This window comes from Triticum urartu, chromosome 1A, assembly GCF_056163025.1.
Source record: "Triticum urartu cultivar PI428250 chromosome 1A, HENAU_Tu73, whole genome shotgun sequence".
Classification (NCBI taxonomy): Eukaryota; Viridiplantae; Streptophyta; class Magnoliopsida; order Poales; family Poaceae; genus Triticum; species Triticum urartu.
The window spans coordinates 400,435,565-400,455,293 of record NC_141873.1 but is presented as its reverse complement, the minus strand read 5'-3'; the positions used below and the strand labels follow the sequence as shown (position 1 = coordinate 400,455,293).

General features: G+C 43.7%; 1 protein-coding gene across 1 annotated transcript in view; it reads right to left on the bottom strand.

Annotated features, from left to right (window-relative positions):
• Nucleotides 1-4,637: 4,637 nt before the first annotated feature.
• Nucleotides 4,638-19,729, bottom strand: part of TOR (target of rapamycin) — a 29,881-nt gene continuing 14,789 nt past the window's right edge. Inside the window, exons 25-59 of the mRNA XM_048679858.2 lie at nucleotides 19,599-19,720; nucleotides 19,440-19,492; nucleotides 19,100-19,223; nucleotides 18,843-19,025; nucleotides 18,166-18,318; nucleotides 17,947-18,099; nucleotides 17,786-17,857; nucleotides 17,556-17,690; nucleotides 17,420-17,481; nucleotides 17,102-17,208; nucleotides 16,698-16,807; nucleotides 16,439-16,612; nucleotides 16,291-16,356; nucleotides 15,550-15,618; nucleotides 15,369-15,479; nucleotides 15,144-15,284; nucleotides 14,927-15,055; nucleotides 14,674-14,839; nucleotides 14,386-14,600; nucleotides 12,976-13,182; nucleotides 11,989-12,102; nucleotides 11,722-11,913; nucleotides 11,398-11,478; nucleotides 11,245-11,319; nucleotides 11,101-11,167; nucleotides 10,510-10,670; nucleotides 9,765-9,938; nucleotides 9,541-9,669; nucleotides 9,358-9,441; nucleotides 9,217-9,278; nucleotides 9,058-9,130; nucleotides 8,766-8,900; nucleotides 5,483-5,656; nucleotides 5,133-5,398; nucleotides 4,638-4,845 (exon numbers count right to left, since the gene is read on the bottom strand). Coding sequence (XP_048535815.1) covers nucleotides 4,827-4,845; nucleotides 5,133-5,398; nucleotides 5,483-5,656; nucleotides 8,766-8,900; nucleotides 9,058-9,130; nucleotides 9,217-9,278; nucleotides 9,358-9,441; nucleotides 9,541-9,669; nucleotides 9,765-9,938; nucleotides 10,510-10,670; nucleotides 11,101-11,167; nucleotides 11,245-11,319; nucleotides 11,398-11,478; nucleotides 11,722-11,913; nucleotides 11,989-12,102; nucleotides 12,976-13,182; nucleotides 14,386-14,600; nucleotides 14,674-14,839; nucleotides 14,927-15,055; nucleotides 15,144-15,284; nucleotides 15,369-15,479; nucleotides 15,550-15,618; nucleotides 16,291-16,356; nucleotides 16,439-16,612; nucleotides 16,698-16,807; nucleotides 17,102-17,208; nucleotides 17,420-17,481; nucleotides 17,556-17,690; nucleotides 17,786-17,857; nucleotides 17,947-18,099; nucleotides 18,166-18,318; nucleotides 18,843-19,025; nucleotides 19,100-19,223; nucleotides 19,440-19,492; nucleotides 19,599-19,720 — 4,358 coding nt within the window. The 3' untranslated portion in view covers nucleotides 4,638-4,826. The remainder of the gene's footprint in view (nucleotides 4,846-5,132; nucleotides 5,399-5,482; nucleotides 5,657-8,765; nucleotides 8,901-9,057; nucleotides 9,131-9,216; nucleotides 9,279-9,357; nucleotides 9,442-9,540; nucleotides 9,670-9,764; nucleotides 9,939-10,509; nucleotides 10,671-11,100; nucleotides 11,168-11,244; nucleotides 11,320-11,397; nucleotides 11,479-11,721; nucleotides 11,914-11,988; nucleotides 12,103-12,975; nucleotides 13,183-14,385; nucleotides 14,601-14,673; nucleotides 14,840-14,926; nucleotides 15,056-15,143; nucleotides 15,285-15,368; nucleotides 15,480-15,549; nucleotides 15,619-16,290; nucleotides 16,357-16,438; nucleotides 16,613-16,697; nucleotides 16,808-17,101; nucleotides 17,209-17,419; nucleotides 17,482-17,555; nucleotides 17,691-17,785; nucleotides 17,858-17,946; nucleotides 18,100-18,165; nucleotides 18,319-18,842; nucleotides 19,026-19,099; nucleotides 19,224-19,439; nucleotides 19,493-19,598; nucleotides 19,721-19,729) is intronic.

The following is a 19,729-nucleotide window of genomic DNA, read 5'->3' as shown; positions in this document are numbered from 1 at the left end:
GTACCGGGAGGTTACCGGAACCCCCCGGGAACCATATGGGCCTTGATGGGCCTTAGTGGAAAGGAGAAAGGGGCAGCCCAAGGTGGCCGCGCGCCTCCCCCCTTCCCCTAGTCCTATTAGGACTAGGATAGGTGGCCGGCCCCCCTCTCTCCCTTTCCCCCCTCAAGGAGTCCTATTCCAATTAGGATTGGGGGGGGGGGGGATCCTACTCCCAGAGGGAGTAGGACTCTCCTGGCGCGCCACACCTTGGCCGGCCAGCCTCCCCCCTCTAGTCCTTTATATACTGAGGCAGAGGCACCCTAGAACACACAAGTTGATCCACGTGATCTATTCCTTAGCCGTGTGCGGTGCCCCCTGCCACCATAGTCCTCGATAATACTGTAGCGGAGTTTAGGCGAAGCCCTGCTGCTGTAGTGCATCAAGATCGTCACCACGCCGTCGTGCTGACGGAACTCTTCCTCGACACTTTGCTGGATCGGAGTCCGAGGATCGTCATCGAGTTGAACGTGTGCTCGAACTCGGAGGTGCCGTAGTTTCGGTGCTTGATCGGTTGGATCGTGAAGACGTACGACTACTTCCTCTACGTTGTGTCAGCGCTTCCGCAGTCGGTCTGCGTTGGGTACGTAGACAACACTCTCCCCTCTCGTTGCTATGCATCACATGATCTTGCGTGTGCGTAGGAAATTTTTTGAAATTACTACGAAACCCAACAAGAGGTACCTCGCGAGGAGCCCGTGACGCAAGCCATGCCGATCGAGACCAGGCGGAAGCCAAGCGGGCGCCGGCCTGCGCAGTGTCCTTGTTTCCCCTTTGGTGCAAAGGGGGCAAGCATAGGCCAAGGCATCGGGCAAAGGTTACCATTCCGGTGCAATGAGACCAAGACCAGCAGAGCGGCAGGACGGAGGTCACCGTGGAGCCCAAGACGGCGTCATCACCAGTGCTTTTGGCAGCCGAAGACCACCTTTGGTCAGGATAACTTGTACTAGATGTTCCCCTTCAAAATGGCCAATTTTTGGCGCCCTTCCCGCTCATTATTTGGGGGAGAGGCCCAGGGCCTTTATAAATAGAGCTAGCCACCACAGGGTAGAGAGGGACATCTAGAGATCTGGTAGAGCCCCAGCAGAGAGAGAGAGGCGACTGAACTCATCCAAACAGTTCATCGCACCTGCTCAAGAACACCTCTCACAAGGCTGTTTTCCCCTTGTACTGTTCATCATCAGTCCCTGAGGCAATCCACCACACCACACACTGGAGTAGGGTATTACACCACAACGGTGGCCCGAACCAGTATAAACCTCGTGTCCCTTGTGTTGTTCGTTGTTTCCAGTTTAGATCACGCGAGGAGATTGGACGTAGATCGGTAGGGGAGAGATCTCCGCCCGCACCCCAGTATTCGAACCTCAAGGGTCTGCCGGAACCCGAAATCCGACAGTTATTGACCGGAGAGGAGTCTCGATCATGTCTACATGTTCCGAACTCGTAGGGTCACGCGCTTAATGTTCGGTAGCGCTAGGGTAGTATTGAGCTATTAATAGCGGAAAGTCCGAAGGTTGTTCGAAGTCCCAATCCGGGATATCACGAGGAGCTCCGGAGGTAAAGATTTATATATGAGAAGTCCAGTTTTGGTCGCCGGAAAAGTTCGGGGGCATGCCGACAAGTGTGTCGGAGGCACAGAAGGGTTTCGGGGGTCCACGGGAGGGGGTCCACCAGCCCCGGGGACCGACAAGCGTTGTAGGGGGCGTCCTGGCATAGTTGGGTCGGGTGCACCAGCCCCCCCAAGAGGCCCATGCGCCTAGGGCTAAGGGGAAACCCTAGATGGGGGCACCCCCTTGACTTGGGGGGCAAGCCACCCCCTCCCTTGGAGGAGGGTCTAGGGCCGGCGCCCCCTCCCCGTCACCCCTATATATAGTGGGGAGCTAGGAGGGCAGCTGGACGCCTCCACCCTTGCCCTCCGTCGCTCCCAACTTCTCCCACCCTTCCTCTGGTACAGGCTTGGAATTCCGCTACTGCCGCCACCACCATACCGTCGTGTTGGTTCTGATCTCATCTACCTCCTCTCTCTCACTTGCTGGATCAAGAAGGAGAGGACGCCATCGAGCTGAACATGTGCTAATCTCGTAGGAGTCGTTCGTTCGGCACTAGATCGGATTGGATCATGGAGTATGACTACATCAACCGCGTTACGATGCTAATGCTTTCGGTCTACAAGGGTATGTATACACACTCCCCTCTTGTTGATATACATCTCCTAGATTAGATCTTGGGTGTTCCCTAGGAAATATTTTGATTTTCATGCAATGTTCCCATAAATTTTTAGCTAACTAGCATTGCAAGCAAGGATTTCCTAGGAAAATTTTAATTCCCTGTGAAATTTTTTAACATACCAGATTTGAGAAAAATCTGGATTTGGAAAAAATCTTGGATGTGACATCCCTCAACCCCTTGCTCACACTATAGAAGGAGGAGGAGAGGAGCTCTCAAACTCACTGAAGTCTCTCCAAGTTTCTCACCACAAGGGCATGCAATGATTTGCCATTCTTTCTCTCACTCCCTGAAATAGTTTCGTACTACCAAAAGGTTGTCTAGTGTCCGGTAAGAATAAGTTCTGGACGGCGAAGCATTGTTGGATAGGTGACACCGATGCAACCCGGTAGAGAGATTGTACGCCAAATTTAGGAAAAAACAGAACTATTAACTATGTTATTTGTTATTATTTCGATCTTCGGTTCGAGGGGCTGTCTGGAGGACTACTCGAGGGAGAAAATCTTTTTTTTGTTTCTGCTGTGTTACCCTACATCGATCTGTTGACCGATCTGGATCCCCATCAAATCTGTGCGACTCCTTAGCGGGACATGCATGTGCCACCAACAACGAAGTCAAATCCGGCAGGTCTCGGCTAGGGGGTCCCGAACTAAGTATCTTGACACAATGGTAAGAGGGGGCATGGGTTTTTTCCGAGGTTCGGGCCTACGAGATAAAACCACACGTCATGCTTGTGTTTGTATTGATTTAGGATGGAGTACAAAATACAAGCGATCTACTATGAGATCGTTGTGTGTCATCTGCGCGGCCTACCCCTCGATTTATATACACACCAGGGGCTAGAATTACACCCTAATCGGTTATGTACAAGGAGAACATGTTGTGGACGACTTCTAATATCATGGAGTATACATCAAATCTTCGGGAGCCTTCCTTTTATACGCCATGGGCCACCTCGACGTGGCCCTCTGGCGAACCCACATCCTTGGCTCGGCCCACCTGGCCAGGAGATGACGTGGTGAGAGACCCTCTATACAGGACACCGTCAAAAGATCATCATTGCTTGTGAATGCCGGACCTCTTGCCTTTGCTACCTTCTCTTTTTACGCGATATTTGCCCAACATTAAACATAGGAGAATTGGTATCACCTAAGTCGTAATGCATAGGCTCTTGACCATCATTTATCATGTTCATCATGTGTGCATCCTCAAATATGCATCACAATGAAACTACCATCCGTAAATTGATCCAATGGTATGTGCAACTAACTAAGCAAGCAATACAATAGCATATGTGGCAAGAATGTACTGTGCCTTGGTTGGCCATTTCATCAAACTACATGTGGGCATGCCCGATGCGAGCGTTCCCGATGTTGTTTGTCGCCTTTGGAGTTGCGTGAGTCACACACCATGTCTGCGGTGACGTCCTCTTGCGTCCAGCCATACGAGATGACCCATTCGGATGGCGGAGCGAAATCAGGCGCGGCCAACAACTTGTCCTTCTGCAAGCAAGGCAGACGGCACGAAGTCGATAGCTAGACCAGACGTGCGTAAGTCCATGTTGACGGCTCCCTTCTCCGCAACTTCCCAACCACGCTGTTGAGCTCACCGCTCCCTCTAGGTTATGCCCTCCGCCTTGCAAGCTCCCTCTAGGTTATGCCCTCCGCCTTGCAAGCAACGACGGTCTAGAGCCCCACAAACTCCACCAATGCGTCGTCCATGGCTGGGATGGGGTACTCAACGTCGACATCTAGGAGGCAAAATCGAACGGGGAGCAATGCTGGAGGAGGTCAATGGCTCGGACACGAGAGCATGTCAGTCAATTTGGAGCGGATGTGAAAGCGGGCACGTTCCCAAATCCACCCCATATGTGTTGTGTTGAGGGATGCCGGATAGCAAGAACGTTTGAGTTGGCTGGTTGTGTGGCGATCTTGGCTTTTGGGGAAACTCGAGGGTTCCAGTTGTAGATGCTCTAAGGATTCACATTATCCCCTTTAAGTACAGACGAGAAATGCATTTCAGCTCAAATATTCCATTTTTACAAGGAAATTGAGAACTATAGAGAAATAAAAAGACACTTTAACCAGCTCAACAATTAGAGCCATCAAAGATTCCTTTTGTATGCAACTTCTCCCAATCTTGTGAAGAAACTCCTTTTAGTAAACTTTAGCCAGCTCAACGACTAGAGGTATCACAACATCCTTTCGTATGTATCTGCTCCCGATCTAAGCTCTGGGAGAATAAACTGAGTTTTTCTTGCGCACCAGTGCTTATTTCCCTCTATGAATAAGCACCAGTGCTTCTAAAAAAATAGTTTATTTCTCTAAGCACCTCCTCTAAGCATCTTGCATTGTACAAGGCCTAACATTTGCAAAGGACGGTAATTCCATATTATAACATAAAAAGGCGGATGATAGCTTTCATTACCAAATGTGATTACATAAAATACTGCACACGTTGGGATACAACACGTTCATTGGAAAAGAAAGGGGATACAACAAGCTACCTGCCTATCTATGTACAAGTTATTTACAGTATGTACACGAGATCTGCTTTGCCGGAGTTCACCAAAACGGGCACCACCTGTCAAACAGAATACATACACAGTGAGACGTGGCAAAACTCAAATGGTTAACTAACACAAGTTGCTAAAACTAGATAAAAAATACAAATATACTCTTAGGTTTCTTATGCACCTATTACTTTGTCTTTTTCACATATATGGTGTTACTTTTTCACTTTCTAAAATGCTATACTAGTGCAATACGAAATTTTGGTACTTAGTTTTTTTCGGAAGTGCAATGTCTCATGAATAGGTACATATTATCCCTAAGACCATAAAATCCATGTATAAGAATAACAACGCATACCCGACATAGTTCTGGCACAAATTTTCATGTGAAGTCGCTTGAAGTACAAGCTTCTGAACCTGAACCTTCACGGATAATCCAGGTTCTACCTCCCGAGCATCTACTGAGGCTAAATGTTCACTGCCATGTTGACTTGAGCCGCCGGCGCCTGACAAGGCTGATCCAGAAGAAAAGTCACGCCCTGTTAGCTTGTGACTCATCCGTGCCATGACAGCTACAGCACGCTCGTTTAAAACCTCATTAGCGTCACCGAGTTGATTGACCGCCTGCATGAACGACATAAATGGTCACCACTATAGGGATGTGGTTAGGACAGTACAATACAATCAAGCATGAGAAGAGGACGCAACCTGTAGCAGTTCCTTCTCGCGGGCTCCTCGGGGAGGTTGCATGAGCTCTTCACTAGGAGCAGCTTCTTCACTACTGACCACTGTATGAGTATGAGCATTTCCATAGTTTGAAACTTGAGGAACTTCATTGAAATTGAACAAACGCCAATTGATCAGCGGGTCATGTACAAATGCCTGAAAATAAATATTAAATTAGAATATCACCAAACATACTGGTCTAGGTACAAGAGATGAAGCATGAAGGAGCAGAACAGTTTGAGGAAAAAATGTATAAGTAGCCATGAGCGGAGCCAGCAACTCTGGGCAGCTACCATGGGTTGCCATGACCCGCTGAGCTAGACACGTGCATGTGTAGTTTGCTTTACCATGGGTTGCTATGCGCAAAACATTTTGCGTGAGTTTTGTACCGGCTTTCCTCCCAAGGACCTCCATCTGACTTCCAATTTTTCCACACCATTAATATGTTCCATTGAGGACGACACAGGAGAACTTGAGTTGTTTTTTACCAGCAGATCCAAGGTTCTCAATCCCGAGGTGGCGGTGGTGATGGTGTCAAGTTTGTTTTGGTCTGAACGGTGCGACAACAAAGCAGTGGTTCAACTGCCTATCTTGCAAGGGGTGTAGCCCTCGCCACAGTGCGTTCAATGATCTAAAAGTTTCACCTATTGTGGCTCTTTCAAACCTTTGAGCTAGTACAGCTTGTGCAAGTTCTGTCTTCTGCAATGTTTTCACCGGAGACACGGAGATGCAAAAGATGAAAAAATTGCTCAAGTCATGGGTGCTATCGGCTCTTTCTACTCCCCGCCACCAGCCTCCTGTAGTCTTGCTGTCCTGCTTCCTCCCAGGCTGCTGCCAAGGCGCGTCCCAACTTGACCTTCCCAACACTGCTGCTTAGCTAACCATGACCACCTCAGCGGAGATCAAGCTTTTTTTCGTTTATGAGATAAAGCAAGCAGCTGTGATGCCATATTCTCCTCTCATTTCTTAATCTTATTTAGTCATTTTGGTCTGTTAACTGAACTTTCGGCTCCCAATAACTCCGGGCTAATTTGGTTGTTGATTTAAATAAAAATAATAATTGTAAACACAAGAAACCAAACCAAAAAAACCGGAGAACCAAATGCTCAACCCTACTTTGAAGTACCTTATGGTCATTGTTGTTCGTGTTTAAGTAAGTGCCCTCTGGCACTTTGTTCGATTAATCAATAAAATCAGATTGTTTGCTAAAATAAATACTATCACATGGGCACCACATAGGATGAAAACCGTTTTAAGGGCATCTCCAACGGCGTACCCCAAATCAGACATGGGCATGGATACTGGAGCTGGCCATCCAACCACACCCAGCAAACATCCGCAACATTACGAACGCAAATTGACAAAACAGACGAAATTTAAGAAAGTTCAATATACTGCAGGCAAACCAGATGAAATTGGATAAGTTCAAATTAAATTTAAAGAAAACAAAACAAACTACACAAGGTACCGGACGGTGGCTGCTTCCTGGCCGCCGCCGCCATTCGTCGTCGTAGTCCTTCTAGTGGCGGAAGGGCGAGTAGGAACGGTGGAAGGGCACGTGTGTGTGTGTGGGGGGGGGGGGGGGGGGGGGGGGCTGATCATCCACCGGCTGCCGCGAGCCAATCGCCTTCTTCCGCCGCCCGGCGTGGGGTACCGTCGGTCGCGGACGCCGCCACGGTCTGCCTGCCACTGGTCTTGCCGCCGAGGAGACGGCCGGCGCGCAGGGACCTGACCATCCCGATTATGATCAGCTGGTCACTGAGGCCGCAGCAGGCGGACGGTCAAGACCAACGCGAGGTCTGGGTCCACGAGGACCCAGTCCAACGCAATGTCAGACGTGGCGAACGCCGCCCGGCGAGCTTGCTCAGCAGCCGCCCTGTTGGCCACCAAGGTAGTAGGGGATGCGATCGAGCGTTGGCGACGGCGTTGCCGAGCTCCTCTTCCTTCACCGGGCGCTACCGGGGTGGTGCCACCTCCTTGCCACGCCAGAAACGGAACGATGGGGACCCCGGTTGGAAGCTATCGAATGTGCTGCCTGGCGGCGACGATGGCTCCTCCTTCACCAGACGCCGCAATTGCGGGGTTGCGCTGCTCCTTCTGCTTGACGTGGCGGCGAGGGTGGCGCCCTCGAGCTGGACCTCCAGCTACGCCTGGAATTCCTCATCCTTCGAGGCGACCTCACGAGGAGAGCAGACCTCCTTCGCTGACGACGCGGTGGAGGAAGACGGCCCTGGAGTGCGCGCGCCGCCGTGATCTGGAGGGAGATCCACGGACCGACGCGGAGAACCAGCCGCTGGCGCCGGACTTGCCCATCGCACGGTCGAGGAGAGGACAAGAGAGGATCGGGGATGCGGCACTGAGTGGAGAGGAGATGAGAGCCGGTGTTGTGTGGAGAGATGGGTTTGGACGCTGCCGCCTGCCTGCTTGAATATCTAGGGCGGGCGGACCGACGTCACTTCAATGCGGCTCAGCGAGCGGCCCGAGTAGGCTTCTCGGTCGCCGTGTGTCCGCATTGAAGCGGCGCCACCTTCCCATCCGGTCATGTCGGTCTGACCAGCAGCGTGGAGTGGCATAAATGTACGGAGAATGTTCATGGGCGAGACACACGGCATGACTTCAGGTAGGACCGCGCAATCGAACGCGTACGTGGGGGATGTCTGGACGTCCCCGACGCCCGCAAAGGTCCACCTAGTTTGGTTCCTGTTTGCGAGAATTCGGACGCGAACGTTTGTAGGATGGCATTGGATGGCAAAAATCATGTGGACAGGCATGTCCGGACATTTAGTGGCGGATTGGGGTAATGCCGTTGGAGATGCCCTAAAATCAGATAAGGGGGTAAAGTGGACTGTTTAAAAGCTCCAGGTCCATTTTAGACGGTTTTGGAGTGTTAGGATGAAATGTGGACTTGAGGCAAATCTTAGGGTCTAAAAAAGCGGATTTTTTTATTTCAATATTAAATACTCACTCCACCTCAGAATATAGTGCGTGTTGGTGTCGTAGAAGTCAAGCTTCACAAACTTTGACTTATTTTATATAAAAAATATATCTATAATACCAAATAGACATCATATGAAAATATATTTCATGAATGAATCCAATGTCATTGATTTGGCATTCTAATATTGCAACATTTTTCTTTATACTTGGTCAAAGTTTACAAAGTTTGGCTTTAAAAAATCTAATAAGCACTATATTATGGTACGGATGGAGTATATAATATTGGCCAGGCAATGGTGCTACAAGCTATAGAATATGTATTACTTACCTCCATCATAGCCATGACGCTGTCCTTGTTTGTTCGAAGGACTTGCATCACATTTTCACAAGTTGTTCTGAAAGTACCCTCAATACCACTAACTTCCATAGCTTTCACAAGCATTCTAGTCAAACGGAATGGTACCTACACCATACATACAAAATGTGTGAGTGCAGTAAAAAAAAGTTAAAATGACACGCATTCAATAACAGTTACAATACAAGACAAGACTCAACAAAACTAGAGCATCAACCTATCAGGTGATTGGCAAGGAATAAATCCCAGAACACGGCCTACTTACTTTTTCAGGGAACTTTTCTCGATTCATTGACGCCTCAAAACAATCTCCAAAGTCAATGTGTAAAATTTTCCCACTGAAGCAAAAAATTATTATTAGACCTCAAGACAACAAAAACAAATTCGCAACATTCATGGTTACTTCAAGCTTCGTAGAAATTACCTAAAACGATCTAACATAAGATTGCTTGGATGCCGATCTCCTAACCCAAGCAAATAGCCAGCCTGCAAAATTACATTTTCAACATCTTAAGTCGAAAGGAATATCTCATATGAAAACACATATCATAGCAGTAATTCATACCATGCTCATAACAGCCAGGCTTCTTGTATAATTTGTACGCCGCTCAAGCCATACTTCGGATGTTCGACTTTTCAGCCAGAGAACCTATCACAATTTTGTTGAGGTAGATTAAATATCGTCAGCAGAAAGCATCAAAATCAGCGAGCTCTTTTCATAGTGCAGTGACAAGAGACAGCATAGTACCTTTGCAAGGTCATTTCCTTCGGTATTCTGCAGAGCATGCTGAAATACTTCCACCTTCGCGATGAGGGGTAAGTGGTCATAATCGGGTGCAAACGCCAACATAAGTCTGTGCTCTTGATTTAAGAAAATCTGAACAAAGAAGAGGGAAATCAATTGACAAATGACATCAAGCAAAACACGTTTATCTTCTTTCAGAAGGAAACAAATTATTGAGGCAGACTAACCTTCCTTGCATCTCTGTATTCACGGATCAGAGCATGAAGCGTGTCACAATTAGGTACCCATCCAATTAATCCACTGTTAGGAGACAGGGGAATAACAGCATATCTTTGGATCGACAAATCTTTCTCTGATGTTTTCCTTGAGTTCTCCAGGAGAGTATTCACCAGACCAAAAAGCTAAGTGAAGAGGAAAGGTATTTAGATACATATTTTTTGTTGGTAGCTTGTAATAACTAGAGGCTATTTCAGCTTGCGAGGACACCACCAGATTAACAGATTATGCCCAAGTGTTAATTGCATCAATGCCAGAGAGGGGCTCCAGCTTATCAACAATACATCAGTATTATCAGGACTTCAAAGAACAGTTTGTTAACTAAGCATTCATATAAGTTCAACCTGTGCATCACTATGTAAGATCAGGCTAGTTAACTAAGCATGGGCATGTGAACAGTTTTTGTTTTGGAGTAGTGGTGTTTTTCAAGCTGCCTATTTCAGATCAAGATACGGAAAGAAAAAAACTGGCCTTAGGTAAAACAAATAAAGATATAATGATGAGGAATCAGTTACTGTTCAGATGGTAAACCACAAGGGTGCGGGGAAAACAAAGAACTGGCCTCAGGTAAGGGGACAGTGGAGGACAAAACTATTCATGGGCACAACATATAAAAATATGCTTGCTACTCCATGCTCTATTGCTACTAAAACATCAGAAATCAGCGTGAAAAAGACTTGCAATCTAGATACAAACCTGCATAACGCGTTCATCTTGTCTTAAATCTTCATGACCTTTAAGCAAGAATGCATAATCCTCACCATCACTTCCATGAATTGTCAGTTTCCTCGGTCTTTGTTTGGATGTAATAACAATCAATTGCGGAACAAAATACTCGATAGTCACTAGTGGTGAATCTGGAAGCAAAGTTTAATTCTTAATGTCAGAATTCTAGGTCAATTTAACAATCAATTGCAGAATAAAATACTCAATACTGGTGAATAGGGAAGAAAAGTTTAATTCTTACTGTCAGCATTCTTATACAACCAAATGAAAAGCACGTTTTTCAATCTAAACAGATTGTCTTATTGTTGCCATCACTTTACATTTTATTGCATGGTTCCAGTAGGGATCTATCATAGACAAGGGATGTTGATGACATAACACAAACTAGTGGGTAATTAAAATGTTGGGGTACTTGTTAAAAATAACCCATGTATGCTACAAATAATTCATCTCACAATTGTGAGTTCTGTAGAATTGCTAAGGCAAAAGAAAAGAGTACTAAGGTACCGTAAGAAGTAGAGAACTAAAATTTGAAATATATGGTATAACCCTGTGGAATACCTGCAGAATAAGTTCCTGGTACAGCAAGCTCCAACTTTCGACATTTGAGCAGCTCAGGTGAAACAGACTGAAAGAGACATCAAATGTTCAATCAAGGAGCTAAAGGAAACAAACTGCAGGAAAACAATCATATAACATGCTTACATGCAAATCAAGAGTTGTAAGACTTGGAAGCTGTTTGTCGATTCTTCTGAAAACATGGTAATACAAATCCCATGCCTAAAGAACACAGAAGTCATCCTCAGCAGACTCAAGAAGACACAATACAGAAATTATTGTATTGACACTCTTATATACCTTAGTTAGCTCAGCATCCTCTCCAGTAGCACGATATTTTAAGCAGCATTCGTGGGCTTCAAGTAATTCATGTCCATAGGCCTGGATAAGTTTCAATAGCATAAGCTATTAAACACTTAACAAAACAAACTGAATTTGATGTTCAATGTCAAGTTGATAATTGAATGGGGTGAAGGCACCAAATGATTTACTGTATAAAACAGACCAAGATATAAGGACAAAATGCATTTTCATGAAAAGTAACCCAAACATTAGCAAGAGAAATATATTTGTGTTACGATATACTGTGATGGGGACTGGAGGAAAGTTTGGTGACGGCACTACCTGAATGAAAGTGTTCTCTTTTATTGTCTCAGCCCCTCTCTCAAGCATTGCATGCAATGGCTCAAGTACCGCAAGCATTCCATCGATATTGTGCTCACCAAAATACATCCTGCTAGCTTCCTCAAGAGCTTCATGCCACATCTCATGCCACAAAATGGCAACTCGTATCAGTTCCTTTGAAACAAGCTGCGCCTGGAGCAACCAACATCAACAGAGTCAGGAGCGCTATGTGTCTTCCGTAGAAGCTTAACAGATACTGATGCTAACCTGATCAACAAGGCCTCCACTATGCTTGCGGATCTTATCAACGACCTCCTGTGCTGCACGTTGCCTTAATATACTTATTGATTTGCAAGCAACCAAAAGAGGATACATCAATGCCTGGTAAAAAAATGTCAAGGAATTGGCAAAACTAAATTAGAATAATCCCAACATAGTTAAAAAAGCAAGGCCATCCTTTCAGTTGGATATAATGGCCAGTTATCAGTCAAACTGGTTCCAACAAGTATGGATGGTACACAGCAGTATTCAGGTACATAGGTTATATTTCAAACAAACAAAAGAACTATAAAGCTAAGGAAACTTGAAAAATCTGAAAAGACACAAAAGGAGAATATAGTTATTATCACAGGGAAACACCAGAACCAGTCAGCTCCTGGCAGACAAGACCCAACGAGCAATTCACACACATACACACACATAGCATAATGAATCCTGGACAAAAGTAAGCATGAAACAACAAACGTGAACACTAAAAAACACAAACAGTACTACTAACTTTGCAGCCACCTTATACACAAACAAAAGACAGCAAAACTGGAGGTGAGCATGGATCGAACTAAAAATGAGGAATGCAAAAAGAACCAAGCATTACTCAGTACGTAGGGGTTTGCTGGCACCAGACCGCTCGCCAGGGCTCGACCCTGTGAGGCAAAATTTATCCCGGAGAGTGACCATTTACTTGTGTTTTGATTGTTCTTCTTTAAACAAATGCCACTGGACGCTAATGCCTGGTAGGTCTCCTTATTCTTTACTATTCGACTCCTTTATTCTTTTAGTCGTTTCTTTAGATCATCGGATAGGGAGATAGGTCGTCCTATGTCACTTAGTTATTAAAGCAACAACTGTGATTCTATGACAGTCGCTATAGCAATGCAGAAACCTAGTAAATTTCACAAGAAAGCAGCACAGATACTCTAATTGAACATCCAAATCATAGCCAATGTTTATCAGCCTAAGAAGAAAATTGCGAACCTGCGGATGCCCCTTTCCAATTCGAACTAGCAATTCTTGTATCAGTTCTCTAACTATTCTATTGTTTGAATGAATCCTGGCAATTATCTGGGGTAGCACAACCAACCACATTTCGATCTTGACAAGTGTAAAGCCTTTCTCCAATGCCATTTGAACCTCTGAGGTTGCCCCATGGTTGAACCAAAGAGTCAAGAGACGGAGAATATCCTACAAAAGTAAACATAATCATTTAAATATATTATTGAAAAAACAAGGAATTAGAGAAAACTATTTTTTAGGCAGTCATCTCAAAGTGGCATAATATTTTTTTCCATGCCACCAAGATGTAGCGGAATGATTATTTTAAGATGTAGAGGAGGCCCCCACAGTAAATTTTATTAATATAAAGAAAGATATTTACAAAAGACCCAAAGTGGTCGGACCCTTCACCGGACCCTGTGAGCGGGAGCTACATGCAACGGGCTGCCCTTTTTAAAGATAGATATTTACAAGAGAGGAGCTGTACAAAGGAGGAAAGAAAGAGGGAGGGCTGTACAAGAAGGGGCAGAAGGCAGGCAAGTACCAGGCCCTGGGGAGAGACTCTAGGTTATCCAAGGGACCTTAGAGGGATGGCAAGCTCATCCTTCATCCGTAAGAAAGAAGGAAGAGGGATCTTTCTTGAAACAAAACAAACAAGTGGCCCTACTAGGGGATGTTGCTAAAGACTTCAAAATTTTCTTTGCTTCCAAATATTTCAAGCTGCAACCGTCGTGATCTGAAAGAAGACCTTGTTGAACTTGAGCTTTACCCTGAAGATAACTTCCTCCATGGGAGATTGAGGCACAAATCAAGAGCATTCCAGCAGGAGGAGCTGAAGCTACATAACCAGAAGAGATGATCACGAGTTTCCAGGGTATCCAAGTTGCAACCCATGAGAAAGAGCAACACTAGGGGAACAATGAAGGTTGGTCAGGAATTGCCTGAACTCACGGAATTCATCAAAGGCCTGGCTGGAGAGCTGAAGATGAAAAAGATCTAAGGGCTCTTGGGTAACAAGTGCATCCTGGACCAAAGAGATGATCAAGGGCAAAGGAGTGAAGCCTGGAAAATCTTCTCCCCAAAAGGCGATCGGACCAATTGTCACTCCAGATATTTCACATCTGTTCATTACCAGTTATACTTGACCAAGTCAGAGATGCTGGCTAGTCATTTGTTGTATGGCTATGATCCCGCATATATCACATTTCAAGACTTATAAATATAGTAGGAACATGACTAAACAACATAATATTGTAATTTGAGTTTTTGCTCTTCTCAAACATTGGGAAGGGTGTAAAAGCATTTTTGAAGTGCGATGGGATCAGCCACTATATAAAGCCTTTGCTCAAAATCTACTTCGCAGAACAAAAAACAGAAAGAAAAAAAAAATACCTGCAAGCTATCATCGACACCTTTAGTTGTAGATGCACACGCAATAGAGTAGAAATATCCTGTTACTGCTGCAACAACATATTTTCCTGCTATATCTGGACGGCCTCGCAAAGTATATCGGGACATGACTTCAGTGTTGAACAAAGCCCACGAATGCCATGCCTTGCCCCAGTCCTTGGCACTTAATGTGGCATTTTTGTAAGAAACCAATATTTCTGGAGAAAGAGATTCATAATTATTTGAAAAAAAATAAAGGAAAACAGTGGAAAAAACTGAAGTTTTTCAGACCTTGAATGGCATCATCATCCAATCCAGGTGACAGTGCTCTCTTCCAGCTAGCAAGTGTCAAATAGACACGGGCAGTAAGTGGTACTCCAGCACTTGATATAGCACCATGGCTTACTAGCATTCCAGAGTAACTATTTGTGGCTGTTGCAATCTGCACTGACAGATCCTATCTCACCAGAAACAAGGGTATATCAGTATAAACACTTGAAGATATGAGTGCTGCCATGTATTGTCAGAGTATAAGAACAAGCACCTGTAGCCTAGAAAATGCGTCCTTTCGTTTAAGCTCATCTCCAACAGCATACTGGTACTTCAGGTAAGCCAGGACTACTTGAGGATGTCCATGATACAGTGTCAACTCAGGAGAAGATTCAGGATCAAACTGCATGTGGTATAAGAAATTATTTCTTTTATAGAGAGGATTGCAGAGTTAAACAGGCACACTAATTAATAACAACTACTATTTTCACCTGTAAAAGTTTGACTAAAGTAGATTTAGCCTGACTAATACGTCCACTCTTCCAGCAAAGTTTAGCAAATTTTATCCAGGTATCTCTGTCTTCATTAGGAGGAAGAACCAACTCTCTAACAGCAAGTAGGGCTTGCCACACCTGAGTAAATTTTTGAAGTCAATATGGAGAATAAGAACCATACAGGCTACAACACAGCATTCTTAAGCAAATACATCATATAACCTCAACGTTCCGTTTTGTTCCTTTAATGCGCTCGTTCCACATATTACGGATAAGTTCCCTTCGCCCATCAGCAATTGGACTTTCCATCGGAAGAGTGCAGTAATCAATCACCTGAATTACACACCGTTTGTTAGTAAAACAGTAACTAAATTCTTCAGAACATAAACCAAAATTAGAATACCTCTTCGAGTTCTGAAAGCTGCTGAACCCGCACCATGTTGTTATAAGCACGCTCATAACTCTCAAGTACCTAGAAAATTGGTAACGAACAAGTATGGGTATACAGAAGGGCAAAACGGATTTGTGAGCAGTTAATAAACCTTTTTTTGATGGAAACACAGTTATAACAGACTTATGAAAGTGCAGACTGTTCATCACAAGAAGGCCCCCATATAGGGCCAAACAATGAAAAGATCATACTTTTTCTTTCATGTAAAAGAGAACACCAGGTATGTGAACCAATTAAATTCTTGAGATATAATTAGAGAAACACCCTCTGAGAACAGATAAGCTCATTGTAAGTGCTAAAAATAATACACTGTAGAAGTATAAAGACTAATTATTGCATCTATACTTTTGCCTTATAGAATGTATCAGTTCCAAAAGTTCCCCTCTAATTTTTACACATATACTGCAAGATATTTTATCAGTACCAAATGCCTCTCCTTCCCCCCCCCAAACACACACACACCCAAGATCCAAACACACCGTTTACTATTAGCAATTCAGATATATGAGAGTCAGTTTGTGGTTGCTTTGTTGCATAAAATCACATCGCAATCATCGGTTAGCTTTGGCAAATATGAAAACCACGGTACAAAAAATATTTCCAAAATATGAATAATATAGTAATGAAAATAAATTTAGACAAAACTTGAATCATTGAAATTATACAAAGGAATATATAATGGCTGTGTCATACCAATGGTGCAAGTTCAGTTGCCAAACACCGCCGAGCTCTCTCAACATATACACGAGCTTCTTCATACTGTAACGGAACACAAAAATCCAAACTATGATCAAATTATGGAAAGAATGTAATCAGAGTTCAAAATAGGAACATACTCCACCTTTTTGCAACGAACTGAAAGAACAGCCCTAAAGAAAGCACCATTACTGCTTCCATCACCACTAGCAGTTGTGTTACCCAACGAGCGGAGCTTGTTTTCGTCCCCATCATCCAGACGAGAAACATATTCAGACATCTGGTCCCACTCACCCATATGCCAAGCAGCATTTGCAGCCTATAGGAACAGAAACAAAAAGAAGAAAAATTAAGTTCACCTGTTAAAAGTTATCTATAAATGGACAAGAAGATTTATCCACAACCATTGGAGCCATTTCCAGCCGAGCAGGCGGTTCTGCACCAGTCCATTGCTCCCTGCATAATGTGCTTAAATCTTCCCACCGAGCCAAGGACGCTAGGCACCTCATCCTCCCTAACATAAGCATGATTCTCAGCTGGTTACATTTGCTATGTATACTAAAGAAGATTCATATATGAATTATTAGACATAAATAACTCGCTATGTGGTTTTCTTTATTTTTCTTTTACGCGCACAATCATATTTGAACAGAAAATGACTTCCACAATAAGCCAATAACAAGGGTGCCCTAGTGGAGGATCTGAGAATTTTCAAAATGGTATTCTGGAAACTGTTTCTCAGGATTGGAAAGTGACAAGTCTTTGGGAAGGAGGGTACGGTGCAATAAAGAATAAGTAATGACCATACCCAATGTAGCATCCAAATTTTGGCTGTGTTGTAAAGGGCCAGATGCTTGAGATGACTTCATGGTATATGCCCTTAGGGCCTCATCCCAACGGTGCAATTTCTCATACCTACATTACACAAGATTAAACAGATATTGAAACAAGAAACTTGAATCATTAAAAATGATGGGTCTTATTTTAGCAAGTTTCAACCATATTTATCATTCAAAGCCATTAGTTTAGAAGTACTAATTATAAATGCCAGATAAGGATCATAATAAATGTGAGAAAATGATTCTTTGGCAACGGGGTCATAGGTGCAGTAGTAACTGGCATATACCAGGATTCCTTTAACTGAACTTCTAGATGCTGCTGTGAGTAAGTCAGTATTCCAATAGCTGCCTGTAGAAATTAAAAAAAGGTTTAAAAACTATAAAGATTACTCCTTTATCCTTTCACATGACACAAGGACCAACCTCATGCTGGTGCAGTTGATTGTTAATATGAATAAGGGATTCAACCACTGTAACAGGATTTGCACCCATCTTCTTTGAACATACAGCTTCAAACTCCATTTCTTTATAATGGAGGGCTTTTGCATATGCTCGACACTGAAAAAATAGTTCAGAAGTTTCAATAAAACACACATGCTCATGGAGATCTCAATAGTTTGCCAAAGAACACAAAGAGTAACAATACAGCTAACCTTCTCAGCAAGTGCGCCAAGGAGCCTAGTATCAATTGGAAGAGGCTTCTCATCATGTTCCATAAACTCTGCCTACTTACAGAAGCGGACAATTAATAAAAGAAACAGCATGACAAATGAATTGTAACTTTTGTATACAAAAATCCTACGACCAAACTTACCAAGTTCAACAGCGTTGCAAGAATTTCTGGTGGTATGTTTTGAGATGAGAATGCTGTCTTGAGACTTCTCACTAGTTGCTCCTGGGATGATTCGGTCATTTGGGCCCAGCAACTTGCAAAACCCGCAGCAAACAACTCGCGTCCAACAGAGGGCTGAATATTTCTGTCAGAAAATAATTCACAGCATGATCAACACATTATAAAGAACAACTGCTTTACCTGAAGCTGTGCTAGCCTTGCACAAGTGCGTAGAGCTGGAGATGGTGACTCTTTGAGAAGTGCAATACTAAAGTGCCTCATCCATTCAGCCCAATCTTCTCTAGTACTTCTCTGAGAAGCCTCGCCAGCACTTCTCAACCGAACATCGTTGACCTGCAGCAACCAAAAGTCTAAATTAAGTATAAGAAAAATATAGGGCTACATGAAAGAGCAGATGAACAATACAGGTTGTCAATCATTTTTCTCGAACAGAAGCAAAACCATCAATTACAACAATCTACTACCTAGTGACTACAACAGAGAAAGAAAATAGAAGAACAAAAAACACACACATCAGCCTAGTACAAAGACAAGCAACTATCACATTAAGTGGTTAGCAAGTGGTCATATTGATATGTGTGGCTACCATGAATACTTAAGCGGGTGTGTACACAGTAGCTGCTCAGAAACACTGAACAAGAACGTTAAGATTTAATTCTTTTGAAAAGGAACCAAGGTCCTCCCAGGTGAAATAACAATCTTCCAAAAAGTCAAAGGTTTTATGGGCAAGAGTGAGCTCTGATGTCTTAAAAGCTAGGCAAAGTTGTCAAAAGAACAACGGAAAACAATAATTAGTAAGAAGCAGAATACAAGTGAAGAAATCTATCAAATATAGCTGGAACCACAAAGCATATTACTTGATGACTTCTTGGTTGCCGCTGTGTTTCATCAGCTTCCTCGGAAGGAACACCCTCAAAATCACCAAGGGGGTCACTAATAACATCAGGTGGACACTGTGTGTACTTCTGTACTGACAAGTTATCGGAGATGAACAGTTCTCGCCTTAGTAATCGATTTTCAGTCTCATCCCATTTTTTGTACTGTAAGAAGTAAAACATGAAAAATTAGACAAAAGACATCAAAAGGTACAATGCATAATATTAAAACAGGGTACCCGCAAATGGTGCTTCACAAGAAGTTTGCGTATTGATGGTATGAAAATTGTAAATTCCTCTCCGAGAGCATGTGCGAGCGAGCAGAGCGCCTCAGCAGCTTCTTTCCGTAAATCATCATTGTTTCTACTCACATAAGGGGAAATAACAATCAAAGAAAAGAGATGCACAAGACAAAATGTATTAATTAAACTGATAAAAGTAAAAATAACCAGTTACAAATTAAGTAGAAATAAAAATAATATTGTGATAATAGATATGCTACGAAAACAAGAACGTAAAAAGCACAAGGAAAATCCAATATGCTAGATACATTAAATTATTTGTAACCATAAACCTTACCCATCCAAGACGAGCTTCAGATGATGCACTAACGCCGATACATGAGTACCAACCTGGACAAGATATATCGAAGATGCATGATGAGCAATACAAAAGCACAGAAGCAACCTTTTGCAAAAAAGATATGATACATCAAACTTGATTAGAACATCAACCGACCTGCACCTTAGGTATAAGCTTAGTCAAAGTAATGATAGCACGCCGTCGGATGTCAACTAGCTCCACTTTAAATAAACGAACAAGCACTGGAGCAACCAAGTGCATGTGCTCATCCAAATTTCCTAAAAGGT